This window comes from Anabrus simplex, chromosome 2, assembly GCF_040414725.1.
Source record: "Anabrus simplex isolate iqAnaSimp1 chromosome 2, ASM4041472v1, whole genome shotgun sequence".
NCBI classification, from domain to species: Eukaryota; Metazoa; Arthropoda; class Insecta; order Orthoptera; family Tettigoniidae; genus Anabrus; species Anabrus simplex.
This window is the reverse complement of record NC_090266.1, coordinates 758,978,974-758,994,597: the sequence shown is the minus strand read 5'-3', so window position 1 is coordinate 758,994,597 and position 15,624 is coordinate 758,978,974. Positions and strand designations below refer to the sequence as shown.

The 15,624-nt window shown below is 38.6% G+C and overlaps 1 protein-coding gene across 6 annotated transcripts in view; it reads left to right on the top strand.

Annotated features, from left to right (window-relative positions):
- The window catches only part of LOC136864438 (regulation of nuclear pre-mRNA domain-containing protein 1B), a 267,789-nt gene that overhangs the window by 117,126 nt on the left and 135,039 nt on the right, over positions 1-15,624 (top strand). For all 6 annotated transcript variants that reach the window (XM_067141430.2, XM_067141429.2, XM_067141433.2 and 3 more), the window contains exon 3: positions 3,157-3,287. In XM_067141430.2, coding sequence (XP_066997531.1) covers positions 3,157-3,287 — 131 coding nt within the window. The remainder of the gene's footprint in view (positions 1-3,156; positions 3,288-15,624) is intronic.

The following is a 15,624-nucleotide window of genomic DNA, read 5'->3' as shown; positions in this document are numbered from 1 at the left end:
GCACATGCAGCACCGACAGCACTTGGTCATCACTGTCCACTGACAGATCAAATGCTCCATCCAGCACTCCCTCTGTGCCTGAACACAACCCAGCCACTGACAGAACTGAACTGACTGAACTGCTAGTGGATCTGAACCACTGAAGGTCATCTGGCCTGTCTTAAATAGGGAGGCCAGCCTTTTCAGATACTTTGCAAGAGAAGAAGTCCCTGGAGTCCTGGAATCTGAAAGCTCTGGGCTCACCTAATTCTTCCTTGCACCACTGGGAGGCTTCCAGGGAGGTAACAAGCTGACAACAGAGTGGTGGCAGAGGGGGCTTGCCTTGTGTGTCTGGCTCTTCCCTGACTGGTCTCTCCAGCAGTGAGTGGTTATCTCGCTCCTCCCGAGGCCTTACAGTAAAATAGCAGACACAGTCACAATACTATAACTCTGGAGACATAATTATGAATTAATGTGAAGCAAATGGATTAATTGTGACCAAATAGTTAATAATATGACATCAGACACTCAACAGAGTTTTCTGACCTGACTAGATGATCAGAGACAAAAAATATGCAGGTCAGGAATAAAAGCATGGTCCATGCATACACATTTTTTGGAGTGTCCACATTTTATGAAAGCAGGTTGGTCACATTTCTCATAGAAACGCTCTTCCAATTAACCCTCGTTCGAAGCAGTACTGCAGGGATGTTAGAAATACACGAAGAAAGTCTTTGGTGTAGCCGCATTGAATAAAAGCAAATTTAAGTTTGATAATCTTCCTGCTGAGAACTGGAAATACACAAAAAATTGAAGGTGTAAGAAGTGGTCTCTGTGCCATATGTTAATGTCATTGTCAGAAGATACCATAATTGTATCTGTGATCAGTTTCACAATATCTTTGTATTGACAGCAGAAGAAAATGTTGGTAGGCACTGTACCCTGCCAGCCAACATTTTTTTGACCAACAGGACTCAAACGGATTACACTGTATGGTTTGCGATGCAGAATGCAACACAGCACTTGGGGGTGGGGGTGGGAAACAGCCTGTAAACCACTACCTTGAATATTAATCGGGGAGAGAGAGTTAGGTTTCTCCCTTAGTAACCGCACTTATATGGTACTTACTGAATGTATATCAAGCTCCAAAAATTAAATAAAGATCACCTATTTGTAAAATTATAACTTGAAACGTAATTTTTGTATTGAAAGAGCTCCTATTTGCCTGAAAGGGGAGTTTTCCTGAATTCATTAGTTGTAATTGTTGGAGCTTCATGTAAAAAATATCTTGAATTGGATATTATCATATCCCATGTCACATTATTTACCAATACTTTCTGTCCTGGGAGTGTTGCAAGTCATTTACAGGAACCCATGCATTAAAATCAAAATATGTCTTTTAAATTGTTTTGTAATATAATCTTCCTCATTCAGTTCGGAAGAGTTTAATATCAGGTTTGTAGTTCGAAACAGGTGGCAGGAACAGTTCTAAAACTTTTGGGTATAAAACCATGTGACAACATGGCACAGGGCCTGTACACCATTGACGATGCAGTAGTGGAAGAGGCAGAATATCTACAGATTCTAGGTCCAGAAACAAGAAAACTAGGATTATGAATTTTAAACAGTGAGAGAGAAGGGGACAAAATAGAAAATCAAGATGACATTATGAAGTACAGCTTGTTTCACAAAATAAGTTATTTTTTGTAATTTATGTACATTTTTTCTCAAAATGTATTATAACTTCATTTTGAGAATTTTCCCATAGACATTAATCAGAAGACTGCTTGGCTCCTTGACCGAACGTTCAGTGTAGTGGACTTTGGTTCAGAGGGCCGTAGGTTAGATTCCCAGTTTGGGATTTTGACTGTGTGTGGCTCACTTCTGTACCTCAGGGACTCGGTATTCTTGTTCAACTTAGTTCAGATCTTCATTTACACACAAGACACCACACTACGAACCACCAAAGAAACATACATTTGTGAATGCATCCTTTCACATAGGATTGGTGTCGGAAAGGCATCCAGCCATAAAACTGACCTTAATCCACTTAGTAGTGCCAAAACCAAGTATTTGGAAAAAGTCTATAAAGCGGAGAAGGAGAATATAAATCAGAAGGCGAGGAATATTTCAGATATTGGAATAATTTATAGGGATTGGAATAATTTATCAAGGGAAATGTTTGATAAATTTCCAAGTTCTTTGGAATCATTTAAGTAAGGACTAGATGAACAGTTAACAATTGCCACCTGGCTGGAAGCCGTAAATGCAAATCAATGATGATTGATGCAAAATAATCATGTTTGCATGCATAATTGTATTATTAGGTACCAGTACTTAAAAAAAAAAATAGCAAAAAGCAGATAAGCTTTACATAAAGGTGAAAATAACATAAAAATACCTCACTTTCTTTTGGAAAGTGCATATTTCATTAATATTTTACCTAATTTGCTTTTGTGTGTAAGCAGGTGTTTTGCGCCCATTGATGAAGTATTTTGAGAGACGTTTTGGTACCTACACTAGTAAGTTAATCATGACCGGGCGAGTTGGCCGTGCGCATAGAGGCGCGCGGCTGTGAGCTTGCATCCGGGAGATAGTAGGTTCGAATTCCACTATCGGCAGCCCGGAAAATGGTTTTCCGTGGTTTCCCATTTTCACACCAGGCAAATGCTGGGGCTGTACCTTAATTAAGACCACGGCCGCTTCCTTCCAACTCCTTTCCTATCCCATCGCCGCCATAAGACCTATCTGTGTCGGTGTGACGTAAAGCCGCCCGCAAAAAAAAGAAAATAAATGTTAATCATGCATAATAAATTGTCAGTATTCTGTCTGCCATCATTTTAAAATGAAGATATATATTACAATATACTTTTCACCACAGCTGCTATTTAATTTGAGATTTTCAGTTTTGAATCTTAGCTTTTGATTATATTTAATTGAGTTACAGTTCCACTTGTCAACTGTTGAAATCCAGCAATTTTAGCATCGATGTTAGACTGTAGGCATGCTGTTGCATTGCTTTTTTTTTTTTTTTTTTTTTCTGCTTATATTGATTTCATGACTGTCCTGATGGTAATAAATCTTCTGCAAAAGAGATGAGAGATAATGTCTATGTCTAACTCATTTCTAGTGTGTGCGGAATAAACCTGATGTTAGTTCTTTATTTTAAATATACAGCCAAGGATCCTGCTACTGCACAGAGGCGAGCTAGATTGTCAATGGAAGGAGCAAAAGAGAACCTTGGACCACAAGCAGAAGAGGTTAAGAAAACTGTTCCTAATGTAGGCGAGTTGTCTGGATTGCTACAGGTGATTTTTACATACAGATATTTTTAATAATTTTCAGATAACTTTGATTCTTGCATTTTTAAAAGCTACTTTCCAAGAAATTTGGAAGCAAGATTTATGAGAGATGTGCATATCTCAATTTCATACCTTTGGATTGCTTTCATTCAGCCTCTACATGTTTAATGTTACACAGAGGGAGGTAGGTTTTCAGGAACTGGGTGTATAGCCATCATGGACATAATTAAGGTACAACTCTGATATTAGCTGGATGCAAAAACCAGAAACCACAGGAAATCAACTCTATAGCTGTTGCAGCAAGGATTGAACACTACATCTCTGCAATACAAGCTCAGGAGCTACACAACCTTTACTGCATAGACAGCTTGCATGGTGCTTTGGACTAGTTTTATTCTCCCAACTGCAAACAAAAGACAGTCAAAATTTAACAACCCTTCTTTTCTGACAGAGAGACTAATGTAATTCACTTATCTTACTCCTCCCTGTCACCTGTAGTATAAGATTCAATTTTCGTATTTCAGCAAGTGTAGCAATTCAGTCATTGTTTCAATATTGTTCATTTAACTTATTTACAATTAAGGTATTTGTAATGATAAATGTTCATATTTTGTAATTTTTTTATTTGATCGTTGCTTCTAGTTGGAAGAACAGATTATCAGTTCCTTTCAGCACAGCCTTCCTCTTTCTCAATGACAGCTTCACTTTCATCCCAATTTATTTTACTTCTTTCATTATGTATAACAGTTACTTAGAAATTTTTGTGTATGTTAGCACTGCCAATTGCAAACAGTACAATATCTGCATTTCATGCTCCAGGTACTGTAAATTTTCTTCTTATATTGCTTTTGAAGATTGAAAGCTCTATATTTTGTCTGTACTGCCAACTGTTAACACTCTCATGTCCAAGCCCATATTTTATACTTGTCCCTAGTTATACCTGCTCCCTTCATAAAGTTGCAGGTCCTCCTTATTGGGTGTTCTCGGATGTTTCTTCTCTCTTCACCAGGTAGTCCTAGTGTGGAAATTCTGATTTTTCCCAGCGCCTCACATTCAAAGAGTATGTGTTCAGCTGATTCTTCCACATCGTTACATTTCCTACATACATTGTCTCTTATTACTCCAATTCTGTGTGGGTTCTTTTTAAAATGGCATTATCCAGTCAGCAGTCCTACTACCCATCTTATATTTTCTCTGCTGAGTTCCAGCAGTTCCTTAGTATGCTTCTTGTTTGGGCTCTTCATTAGTTCTTCTGCAAGCCTGCATCCTGGAGCATTTTTCCAGTTTTCCATTTGTTTCTTTTGTGTAAAGTTGGGCTTGTCTATAAGAGATCCCACATACTGGTTCTGGGCCCACAAAAGGTGTTTCTGACCCTTTTCTTGCCAGTTTATCTGCTTTTTCATTTCCTTCTATGCCTGCATGCCCAGGTACCCATATTATTTTAACAACATTGTACTCTGAGAGCTTCAGGAGAAGTATGACGATACCAAACAATTTTGGATGTAATCCGGACAGCTTCAAGTGCCTTAGTGGCTGCTTGGCTGTCTGTAAATATGAAAATCATCTTATCTCTGTAGTTCATTTTCAGGTTTTCCTCAAGGCATGTAATGATGGCTATCACTTCAGCTTGGAAAACTGTAGTGTGTCTTCCTAAACTCATTTGGCTTGATCTCTCAGGTCTTTCCCTGTTGATCCCTCCTCCTGTTCCCATCTAAGTCCTTGAGCCATCTGTCCACCACACAATATCTTCCCTACCAGCTTTCCATCTGTTAATGTCCCAATCTTCCCTTTTTGTTATCTGGGTCTCAAATGGTTTCTCAAAGATATACTTTGGAATCATATGATCAGCTGGCATGTGTAAAACTTTCCCTGTTATTACTCTGTTAACTTTACAGTGTCCAAGATTGGGCCTTTGAGCTTTCCAGAATCCGTTTTGCTCCAATCTATATGAACTCATTCTAGCCTGTCCCTCTACAAAGTTACTTTATGGAGGGAGATCTAGTAGGGTATTCAAGGCTTCTGTCGGCGTAGTTTTCATTGCCCCAGTTATGGCTATACATGCCATTCTCTGAAGGCTATTTAGTTTGCTACTGACTTTTCCTTGACGTACTTTCATGCACCAAATGATTGCTGCATCGGTTATCAGTGGTCTAATGATCATTGTGTATATCCATATTACCATTGCTGGCTTTAAACCCCGTGTTGTCCCAACTGCCCTCTTGCATGCATACAGTAGGTTCTTAGCTTAGGTTATGTTTTTTTCTGTGTGGGGATTCCCAGTAACTTTTTGTCTAATACTACACCTAAGTGCAACACTTGTTCTTCCGTACAGATTTCTTGCCCTAAGAGCTTCAGTGCTCTCGTCCCCCCTAATTTCTTCTTATGAAAGGGACCAGTGTTATCTTGCTCGCATTGACTGTTACCAACACCAGTTCTCCACAAGGTTAAATGACCTTTGCATGAGGTTCTGGATGACACTCGTCAACTTACTTCTTACCCCAATAACTAGATCATCTGCGTATCCTTGTGTATAAAATCCCTGTTCATTGAGCATGACTATGATTTTGTTCACCACAAGGTTCCACAGAAGAGGAGAAAGGACTCCTTCCTCTGCACAACCTCGGGTGGCTATAACCGTTAGCGTCTCTTCAAACAGAGTTGCCGTTATTTTTCTCCCGTCTAACATGGATCTAATCCATTGTACAACAGTCTTGCTCACCCTACTCTCTTCAACAACTTTAATCATTGAGTTATAGGTTTATCACTGAAGGCCTCTTCTATGTCTAGAAATGCAGCCAGAGCTATTTCTTTGTATTCTAGGCTTTCATCTAGTTTGCAAACTAAATGATGGGAGTGCTGTCTCAATGGATCTGCCAGGTTTGTATGCAAACTGATTTTCATGTGAGGTTGAGTTCAGTTGCATCATTTTCCAGATGTAGTTATCCAGTATCTTCTCCATTGCTTTTGGCATGAAAGAGTTTAAGCATAATGGTCTATAGGCTTTGGCTTGGGCGTAGTTTGCCCTTTCAGGCTTTGGTATAAATACCGCTTTACCGTTAGACCATGATTTCGGCACGTACCCCAGAGCTAGACTTGCTCTAAAAAGGTCTGTCAGGGCCACCATGATTTCGGCACGTACCCCAGAACTAGACTTGCTCTAAAAAGGTCTGTCAGGGCCTTGATGATTATTTCCCATCCTTTCTGCAGGAGTATTGGGAGTATATCTATCGTCTGGCCCCAGAACTTTTATGGGCTGAAACGTGTTAATTGGCCATCTCACATGGTTAGGCTTAATTAATCGGTTGGCACAGTTCCAATCCGCTCTTTGTGGTCTGGCCTCTGTTTCAACCATACTTCCTCAGACTCAGGAAAATGACCAGCTAGCAACACCTCCAGCATCTCCCTTCCCTTCTGAGTGTACGTTCCATCGGGTTTTTACAGTGTTCCCACTTGATTTATATATACCTTTTTAAGAACCTTCTGGAGCCTTGCTGCTTCATTGTTTGATTCCACTTTCTCACAAAACAGTCTCTAAGAGTTTCTTTTTGCTTTCTGTATCTCTAGGTTATACTCGGTGAGTTTCCTTTGATATATGTCCCACATGCTATCTCTTGATGATTTTTTGTACAATGTTCTAACCTCTTTCTTCATTTTGGCTAGGTTGTTATTCCACCACCTAACAGTTTTGGTGGTTTTCATTTCTCTAAATTTCGATGTTAGGCCCCTTAAAACACCAAGCATCATCTTTTTTCTAAGGGGACAGTTGTCATGGTATGAGGCTAAAAGGGCCTCTTCTAATAGTTCATCTGCCTCATCCAATTCCCTCCGTCCCTTTACATTCGTTTGGATCTTTTGTACAGCCTGCCCTAGAACTTCTCTGTATCCATCCCAGTTCGTTCTTTTAGGATCTCTGTACTATTCAATATCACATTGCCTCACCTGACAAGAACATCTTCAACTTTCATCATCTCAAATGGAGGTGGAAACTTGGTGATGACCTTTGTAATATTCAGCACCTTCTTGGCTTCTGCCACCTCTAAATTCTCCCCTCTCCAAGGATTGCAGTTGGCTACTGTCTGATCCAGCCAACTTTTGGTTTCTGGATTTGCACATATCAGTACCATTGCTCCACTTTCCAGCCTTGGAGACTTGAGGAAGCCTGGAAGACATCCGTCCGACAGCGGTTTCATCTGCGCTATCAGAACAGATGAGAGCTCTTTCACATCTTCCTCCTTCAGTTTCTCATTTGGAAATGTTTTAGGTATTATGGCTACCTTTCCAGAAAAGACAGGACCGTTACTTCTTTCTGTTTCTTGGCGGGCGGTTTTGTAGCCGAAGTGTATTATCCTCTGACCATAGCCTTTTGGGCATTGTCAGAGGGATAGTCTCTCGCCGATCCCTGTTCCTTGGCTTATTCTCCGTCCAAGTCCCAGCTGCAAATTTGGCTTCTTTCCTCACTCTCTTCCTTTCCTTATAGTATGCGCTGTTGCGAGGTGGTCTGTCGATATGTAATCTGTTGATTTTTGATGCAGAAATCTTCAGTTCTGTCTCTATGGACGTTCCTGATTTACTTGTGGTAGCAATCTGCTCTACTGGAGCTTCTGTTGCCATTTCTTGATTTGTGTTGGCGACAGCCTGTCCTATTGGGACTTCTGTCTCCATTTTTCCATCTTGAGCTTGCTCCTGGATCAGCTCTGCTGGAGTTTCCATGGCTTCCCTGAGTTTTTGAAAATGGTTCTTTTTGAGCATCCATGTTTCAATCAAGCACAAGATTTTTGCCCCTTCTAGGGTCTTGAGCGTCGTTCTCACCATCCGTGATGAGGCATACAGCCAGACATTGTCCTCCCGCAACTCAGGCTCTTCGTAGCAGAATCCACGCCCCTCAGTCGTCCATCCAGCAGTCCGCCCCTGGCCCGAACCTAGCCAGGTTTGTTCCCCCTTCAGTAGGCTTACTCACGTGGTTTCCACTTTGCATTCACATGTCTGAGTTCACAGCCATGAGTTTCCCCCTTGGTTGGGCTTGCCCCTTTCCTAACCCACAGCTCGTCCAGGCTACGTAGAGCAAAGTGACGTGTTGGTTCCAGCACCCCGCAGTTAGCCTTCACCTCATTCACCATCACCACTTCACCTGAACCACCATATCACCCATGTGAAGGAGCCATGGATGCCTCTCTAGCATGTGTGGGCAAGGCTTCCACTTCCAAGCCTTGACTTGGGCTAGTAACAATCATAATGCCTCAAGACGTTTTCTGGCAATACCTGTTTTTGGTCCGCGAGAGGGTATTTCATTTCCCTCAGACCCTCCAGACAAGTCCGGAGGGCCCCCTACCGCCACCTGAGACGCGCTCGATAGGGGAACAGGTAAGAAAACCCCCACGGGTTCTTGTCCCCATACTCCAAGTAATTTTAGCAATTTTCAGAAAAATCCTTGCTTTTTGCCTACTCTGTGGATTTTAACTTGTGAAACACAATCTGAAAAGTTTGTTAACATTTTGAGGACGAGCGCCGTGCGCCGCACATTGATGGTAATGTTCCGTGGAGGTCGAGCGATGTACGTCGTATGGTGTTGAGTTCTAGTGCTTGTTATAACTGCTTCAACATGCTACAAACGTGAGCAGAGTGTGCGAACACATTCCGCAGTGCTTCTAGTTCATAAAAAAAATACCAAGTAGCAGTACATCATCGGAACCTAATTCTATTATGATAGTAAGTTGGTACTACCGAAGCAGCTTCATAGCCACATGGTCTTGCGCGACTGACGGCTAGAGCCAATTTCCACAATTAATGTATTTTTTTCATCTCTCAATGATTTATATGCATGTTGTGTTTCATAAACGTATGGTGGTGTAACTTTTCATGTTTTTAATATGCATTGTGAAAATTTAAAAAAATTAAAGTAGAAGAAAGGTTTTTAAAATGTATTTATAAAAGTTAGTGGTTTTGCTCCACTTTTGTAAAAAAAAAAAAAAAAAAAAAAAAAAAGTATGCAAAATAGGTTTGTGACTGCAAGTAAAGTTATCAGTTATTATTGTATAAAAATGGGAAAACTCACTAAAATGCTCAGCCCACAGTGTAACATCTAACTTCACCTGTCCAGTCTTCAGTGTGTTAAGAAAGAAGGCAAACTCTTGAGTATCGACTCAATTAATGTAACTTTACAGCTTTTCTGTCTATTGAACCCTAAATATTACAGCTGTAAGACTATAACGTACTGTACATGTTACACCTATCCCATCGTCGCCATAAGACCTATCTGTATCAGTGCGACATGAAGCAAAAAAAAATTATATTCTACTCACAGCATTCACATTTTCTGAATAGTGCACATATTGCTGTGTTTTTCACTGTGTACACTGGAAAAAATAAAATGTAATTTCAACTTACTTGTTTCTCTGTTAATGTTAAATACACATGAAATTGATACAAGCTACACTTTACCAAGCAGAATGGCCACATGTTAATATGCTACAGCTATGAAGCCAAGCTCAATCATTCAGGAGTGTGTGGGTTCAAACCCCACTGTCGGCTGCCCTGAGAATGGTTTTCTGTGGTTTCCAATTTTCACTTCCAGGCAAATGTCGGGATGGTTCCTGGTATTGCACTACATTTCAGTGAGTTATTAACAAACAATTTGAAAACTTGTGAGGACTGTGTAGTTTCTTTTGATGAGTCACTCAGTAAGGTAACACAGCAAGGACAAATGAATCTCATTTTCAGATTTTTTGATATCAACACTCATAAAGTAGTTTCTAGGTATTGGAACAGTGTTTTTCTGGGTCTTGCTTCTGTCGAAGATCTGCTGCAGAAATTTAATTATGGACTGCAACCTTTTCAAAGGAAAAACTTGTTGCAAGTCTCAATGGATGGGTCTAATGTGAACTTGAGCTTTCTCAGGAGGCTTGAAATGGAAATGGAGACAGAAAATGCTGATGGGGAAAAAGTTATTGAACCTGGGAGTGTGTGGTTTGCATGTCGTCAATGGAGCTGTTAAAACAGGTTTAATTCGAACCCCACTGTCAGCAGTCCTGAAAATGGTTTTCCGTGGTTCCCCATTTCCACACCAGGCAAATGCTGGGGCTGCACCTTAATGAAGGCCATGGCCACTTCCTTCCCACTCCTAGCCCCTTCCTGTCCCATCGTCGCCATAAGACATATCTCTGTCGGTGTGACGTAAAGCAACTTGTAAACAAACAAAAACAAAAAAAGAGACAGGTTTAATGACTAAATTGGGAGCTTAACAAGTATTTTTTATTCAAAGACTCGCCAGCTCGACGGGCCCAGTTCACTGCAGTGACTGATAGTACAGTGTTCCGACTGAAGTATTGTACAGTACGATGGCTTGAAAATGTTCATTGTCTGGAACGAGGCTTAGAAGTATTTCACCATATCCAGGCATAAGTTGCAAGTGATAAGTTGCCAGAAAGTAAGTCCTGTAAAAATATTAAAGAACGAATCCAAGACCCTTTAATAAAATGCAAACTAGCATTTTTCAAGACCATTTCTTTGAAATGTGAGCCTTTTTTCCAGGTGATTTCAAAGTAACAAACCACTTGCTCCATTTTTGTACTCCCATCTGAATGAACTATTAAGAAGTTTGATGAATTGCTTTGTCAAGCATAGTAAAATGGCAAATGCCATCGATATTAGAAGTGTGATTTTGCTTGATCTGCAGGACCCAACAAACTTAATTGAGGTATGTTAAGTAAAAGTAAGGGTGTTTTCTGCCCGAAGGCAGGTCTGAACCTCTCCAGAGGTGTGACTGAGCCGGAGTTACGTACAGTAGGGTGGCCAGTTCCTTTCCGCTCCTCCATTCCCTTGCCTCCCACCAACAGCGCGTGGCAACCCATCCAAATCTTGACCACGCCCACTGTTGCTTAACTTCGGAGATCTCATGGGATCAGGTGTTTCAACACGGCTACAGCCGTTGGCTAGGTTAAATTGATGTTGGATTTAGTACGAAAAAGATACTTAAAGAACTAAAATTGTCAGAGAGAGGAATCCTTGGTTTTAAACACGAATGTCAGGAAATATTAGTGGCAGTTGTGACAAAACTAGTGGATAAGAGTCCTTTAAAGTATAGATTAGTGAAAGGTCTTGCAAGTTTGAACCCACATATATCAGCAACCAAGTCGTGGTCAGACCCGAATGGAATATGTCTTGGCAGTGTTGCACTAAGCTAACTGAATACTGTATTTTCTTGCGTAATTAATGCACTTTTTGACGAAAAATAAAGCGAAAATTTTGGATGCGTAAATTAAACTAAGGTTAAGTTATAAGTAGGTTCGCACCTTCCAATACTTACCAATTTATATATAATAGTTTTATTAATTACATAATATAAACCAGCTTAATCTCTAGGACATGTTTCGTTCCGATTATGGAACATCTTCAGCTAAAAGATTTGACAAAATGGCACGAAAATTAAAACACATATGATAGTTATGATGATAAAATAGAATGTTCATTCATGTTGGTTAAAATTTCAACAAGTCAGTGTCCAAGTGACGAAGTAAAATTGGCGATAAGGTTCTTCTTATGTTGGAGTCGTGAATATTTGTTAATCTTGAAGATAAAATTAGAGGTGTACAAGATCTTCTTAACAACACGATCGACTATAAGACTCATTTTAATAGTCTAACTGCAACTCAACTTCAACTACGGTTGTTTTATCAAGAATTCCCCCGATAACTATACGTTAAGAAAATCTTGTACATCTCTAATTTTATCTTCAAGATTAACAAATTCACGACTCCAACATAAGAAGAACCTTTATCGCCGATTTTACTTCGTCACTTGGACACTGACTTCTTGAAATTTTAACCAACATTAATGAACATTCTCTTTTATCATCATAACTATCACATGTGTTTTAATTTTCGTGCCATTTTGTCAAATCTTTTAGCTATTGTATCATCATAACTATCACATGTGTTTTAATTGTCTTGCCATTTTGTCAAATCTTTTAGCTGAAGATGTTCCATAATCAGAATTAAACATGTCCTAGGGATTAAGCTGGTTTATATTATGTAATTAATAAAACTATTGTATAGAAATTGATAAGTATTGGAAGGCGGGAACCTACTTATAACTTAACCTTAGTTATTCAAGGAATTCAGATATTTAAAAATTATTTACGATTCATTTACATTTAAAAGGTATATCAAATATAATATAATATAATATAATATAATATAATATAATATAATATAAACACGGTTGGTTCAACTAATTTGCGGTTATCGTCATTTGGTGTGAAATTCCAGCGTGAGATTTTTTTCTGAAAAGTCAAATAGGGTAGGCCTACATCAGGTAAGTTGGACGTGTGAGTTTGAAGTACCAACACTGGAAAATATTCTTCCCATTACGAGCAGGCAATATGACCTGAAGTAAAACAAACATGAACTAATAAAAGTACAGTTCATGCAGTGTCATAATAATGACATACCGGCAAAAGAAAATAAAACTGTCCAACGCGAGAAGGGCCAGGGATCGAAGGAAGTACCCTGCTAGATTTCCCCAAACCGTTCGTATCCAATCTTGTACGAGTGATGTGTCCATCCACCCTTTTTCTTGGATACGAATGTGGATCACTCGCAGAAATTTGACTTTAGGCGTTGTTTTCATTTTAGAACAATGTAAGGTGTAAGCTTTCTGCATCAGCTTTTACAGCAAGTATTGCAGTATATCGTTGTTTTTCGCTTCAGGTAGCACGTACGATAACACTCAATGTCCCTTTCTTATCGATTGTTCGACTTTGTGGCATATTACATGTTATAAATCTCATTTTCGGTCCGTATTGAAAATTTACAGTTCAAAAACAATAAAAGCAATCTTTAATCCAATCCACCTATTCAGTACATTAATTTCCACATATAGTGGTTACATAAACATACTATAAGTTAAATGGGACATGTTTCGCCCTCATTTTAGGGCATCTTCAGCCTAAAAACAATCTTCAAGAGTACACCTTATATTAATATCGAAGCTAAAAGTTTACCCAGTTACTAAAATTCAGTATATAAAAATGTGAGAAATGATACATTATACAAACATGTTGATGGAAACACTGTCAATGATTAAACCATAAAAATATTTTGTCAGAGACTAAAGCTTATTCTGTTACAAATCTCTAATTAAAATGGTTCATTAAAAATTATTAGTGTAAAAACAGTGTGACAATGGTATAATGCCAACGACATGAGGGCGTGAAAAACAAGCACTGAAATGAATGTCATAAATATAATATGTTCAAGGCCGCTGATGAAATCATGAGCATAATGTGAAACTGAAGCAGTTGAATTATTGCCGAAGGGGCCTTTAGTACCGGTAGGCAATAATATTGACTGAGACCATGTCAGGAAATGTCAGTAGATACTGGTCAATGTTCTCTGTAAGAGAAGGAAAGGAAAGATAAAAAGTTGAACGCAAGGAGAGAATTCTGTTTACGATGTTAGGAACAGATGAGGACTTACATCTTTGTTGAAAGCTGTTATTTGCTATACTGTTGCGTTGGTAGCCGCCCTTCTGTTGGCTCTGAGTCTCGTGTTGTAACTGTGCTGCAGAGGCGGTAGTGAACTCAGAGGGGAAGGAATGGGGGAGCGTGGAAGGGAGGAGAGGATGGGTGGAGTCAGCTGTGATGAGGCTGACAAAGAGGCGGAGTTATCTGTTTTGCTGGAAGTAGGCCTAATATCAGTAGGTATGGGTGGAGCACTAGAGTGTGTAGAATTAAATATATTAGGTATTCTAAATTTATTTGAACTGTCTTTATTAATTTTGGCGTTAATTCATGTAACATGCTTTTTCTGTCCGTGATGTCATTAAGATTCTGTTCCTTATTATACGTCTGGTCTAAATAGATATATAAACTTTCTAATTCGTTCAACATTCTACCTTTTTCGATGTTTCTAATTATCGCTAAGTCTTTCTCTATGGATTCGAATCGGTGACTAGTTTCCCTCATATGCAAGCTCATCGCTGAGTATTTCCTATATTTTTCTGCATTAACATGTTCCATGTATCTTGTCATAAAACTTCTGCCAGTCTGTCCAACATACGAAAAATTACACTGTGTACACTTGAGTCTGTATACTCCTGATCCCAAATAACGATTTCTGTCGTGATTAACTTTGTTATGATTCAAGAATATGGATTGGTTAGTATTAGTAGTTCTAAAAGCTATATTAAAATTATGTTTTTTGAATACGTTAGTAATCTGGTGTATAGCTGGATTATTAAAAGTAAGTGTAGCATACTCAGATTTTTTAGTTTTTTTCTGGTGTCAGATTCGTGGATAACTTGATCTTTTATTTTTATTGATCAGTTTATTGATCATTTCTATTTTGAAACCATTGTGTTTAGCCAGGTGCCTAATATAATTCAATTCTTTCTTCAAATTCTCGGGAGATAGAGGGATTCTAAGTGCTCCGTAAATTAGACTGTGAAAAGATGCTTGTTTATGTGAATTCGGGTGTAATGAAAAATTGTTTATAGTTGTAGATGATTGTATCGGTTTTCTACATATTTGGAAATCAAAAGTGTTATCCTTACGCATAACAGTTACATCTAGAAAATTCAATGAGTTATCGACTTTGTCCTCTTTTGTGAATTTCAAATTAGGTTCGATTTCATTTAACTTGTTTAAAAGATTTCTTGACTATTAGTGACATATTTGTTTATAATTACGAATGTATCATCTACATATCTCAACTATGAATCAATTCCTTTAATTTTTGCTAATATTTCATTGTTTTCGCTTGAATCCATGAATATGTTGGCAAGGATGCCTGATATTGGGTCACCCATTGCTAATCCATTCTGTTTATAAATTTTATTGTTAAATGAGAAGTAATTATTGTCTAATATGAAATTTAATAATCTAGTGAATTCTTCTACTTCCATTTTACTAAAATTACTGTGTTTACAAATGTTATCATGAATAATATTAACAGTTTTTCTGTCGGAATATTCGGGAACATATTCACTACACCATACGAGCACATCGTCTGGTTTGGACGCACGCCAAATTTAATCAGAATGTCACATAAGTCAGTGGAATTTATTAATGGTTGTTTATTATTAAAAGTGTAATGTTTTTCAAAAAGTTATGAACGTATTTGGAGACCTTATACGTGGGAGAATTTCGGCAATTGATTATCGGACGAATAGGAACATCTTTTTTATGTATTTTGGGCAAAGCTCTAGTTTCTGGGAGCCTAGGATTCATATTGACAAGTTTTAGTTGTTCTTGTTCAGTAAAAAGATATGTAGATCTTTTAAGTAAGGCCTTTAAGTTGCGTTAAACTTTAGCTAACGGATCTTTAGTCACTACTGTGTATTTGTTATT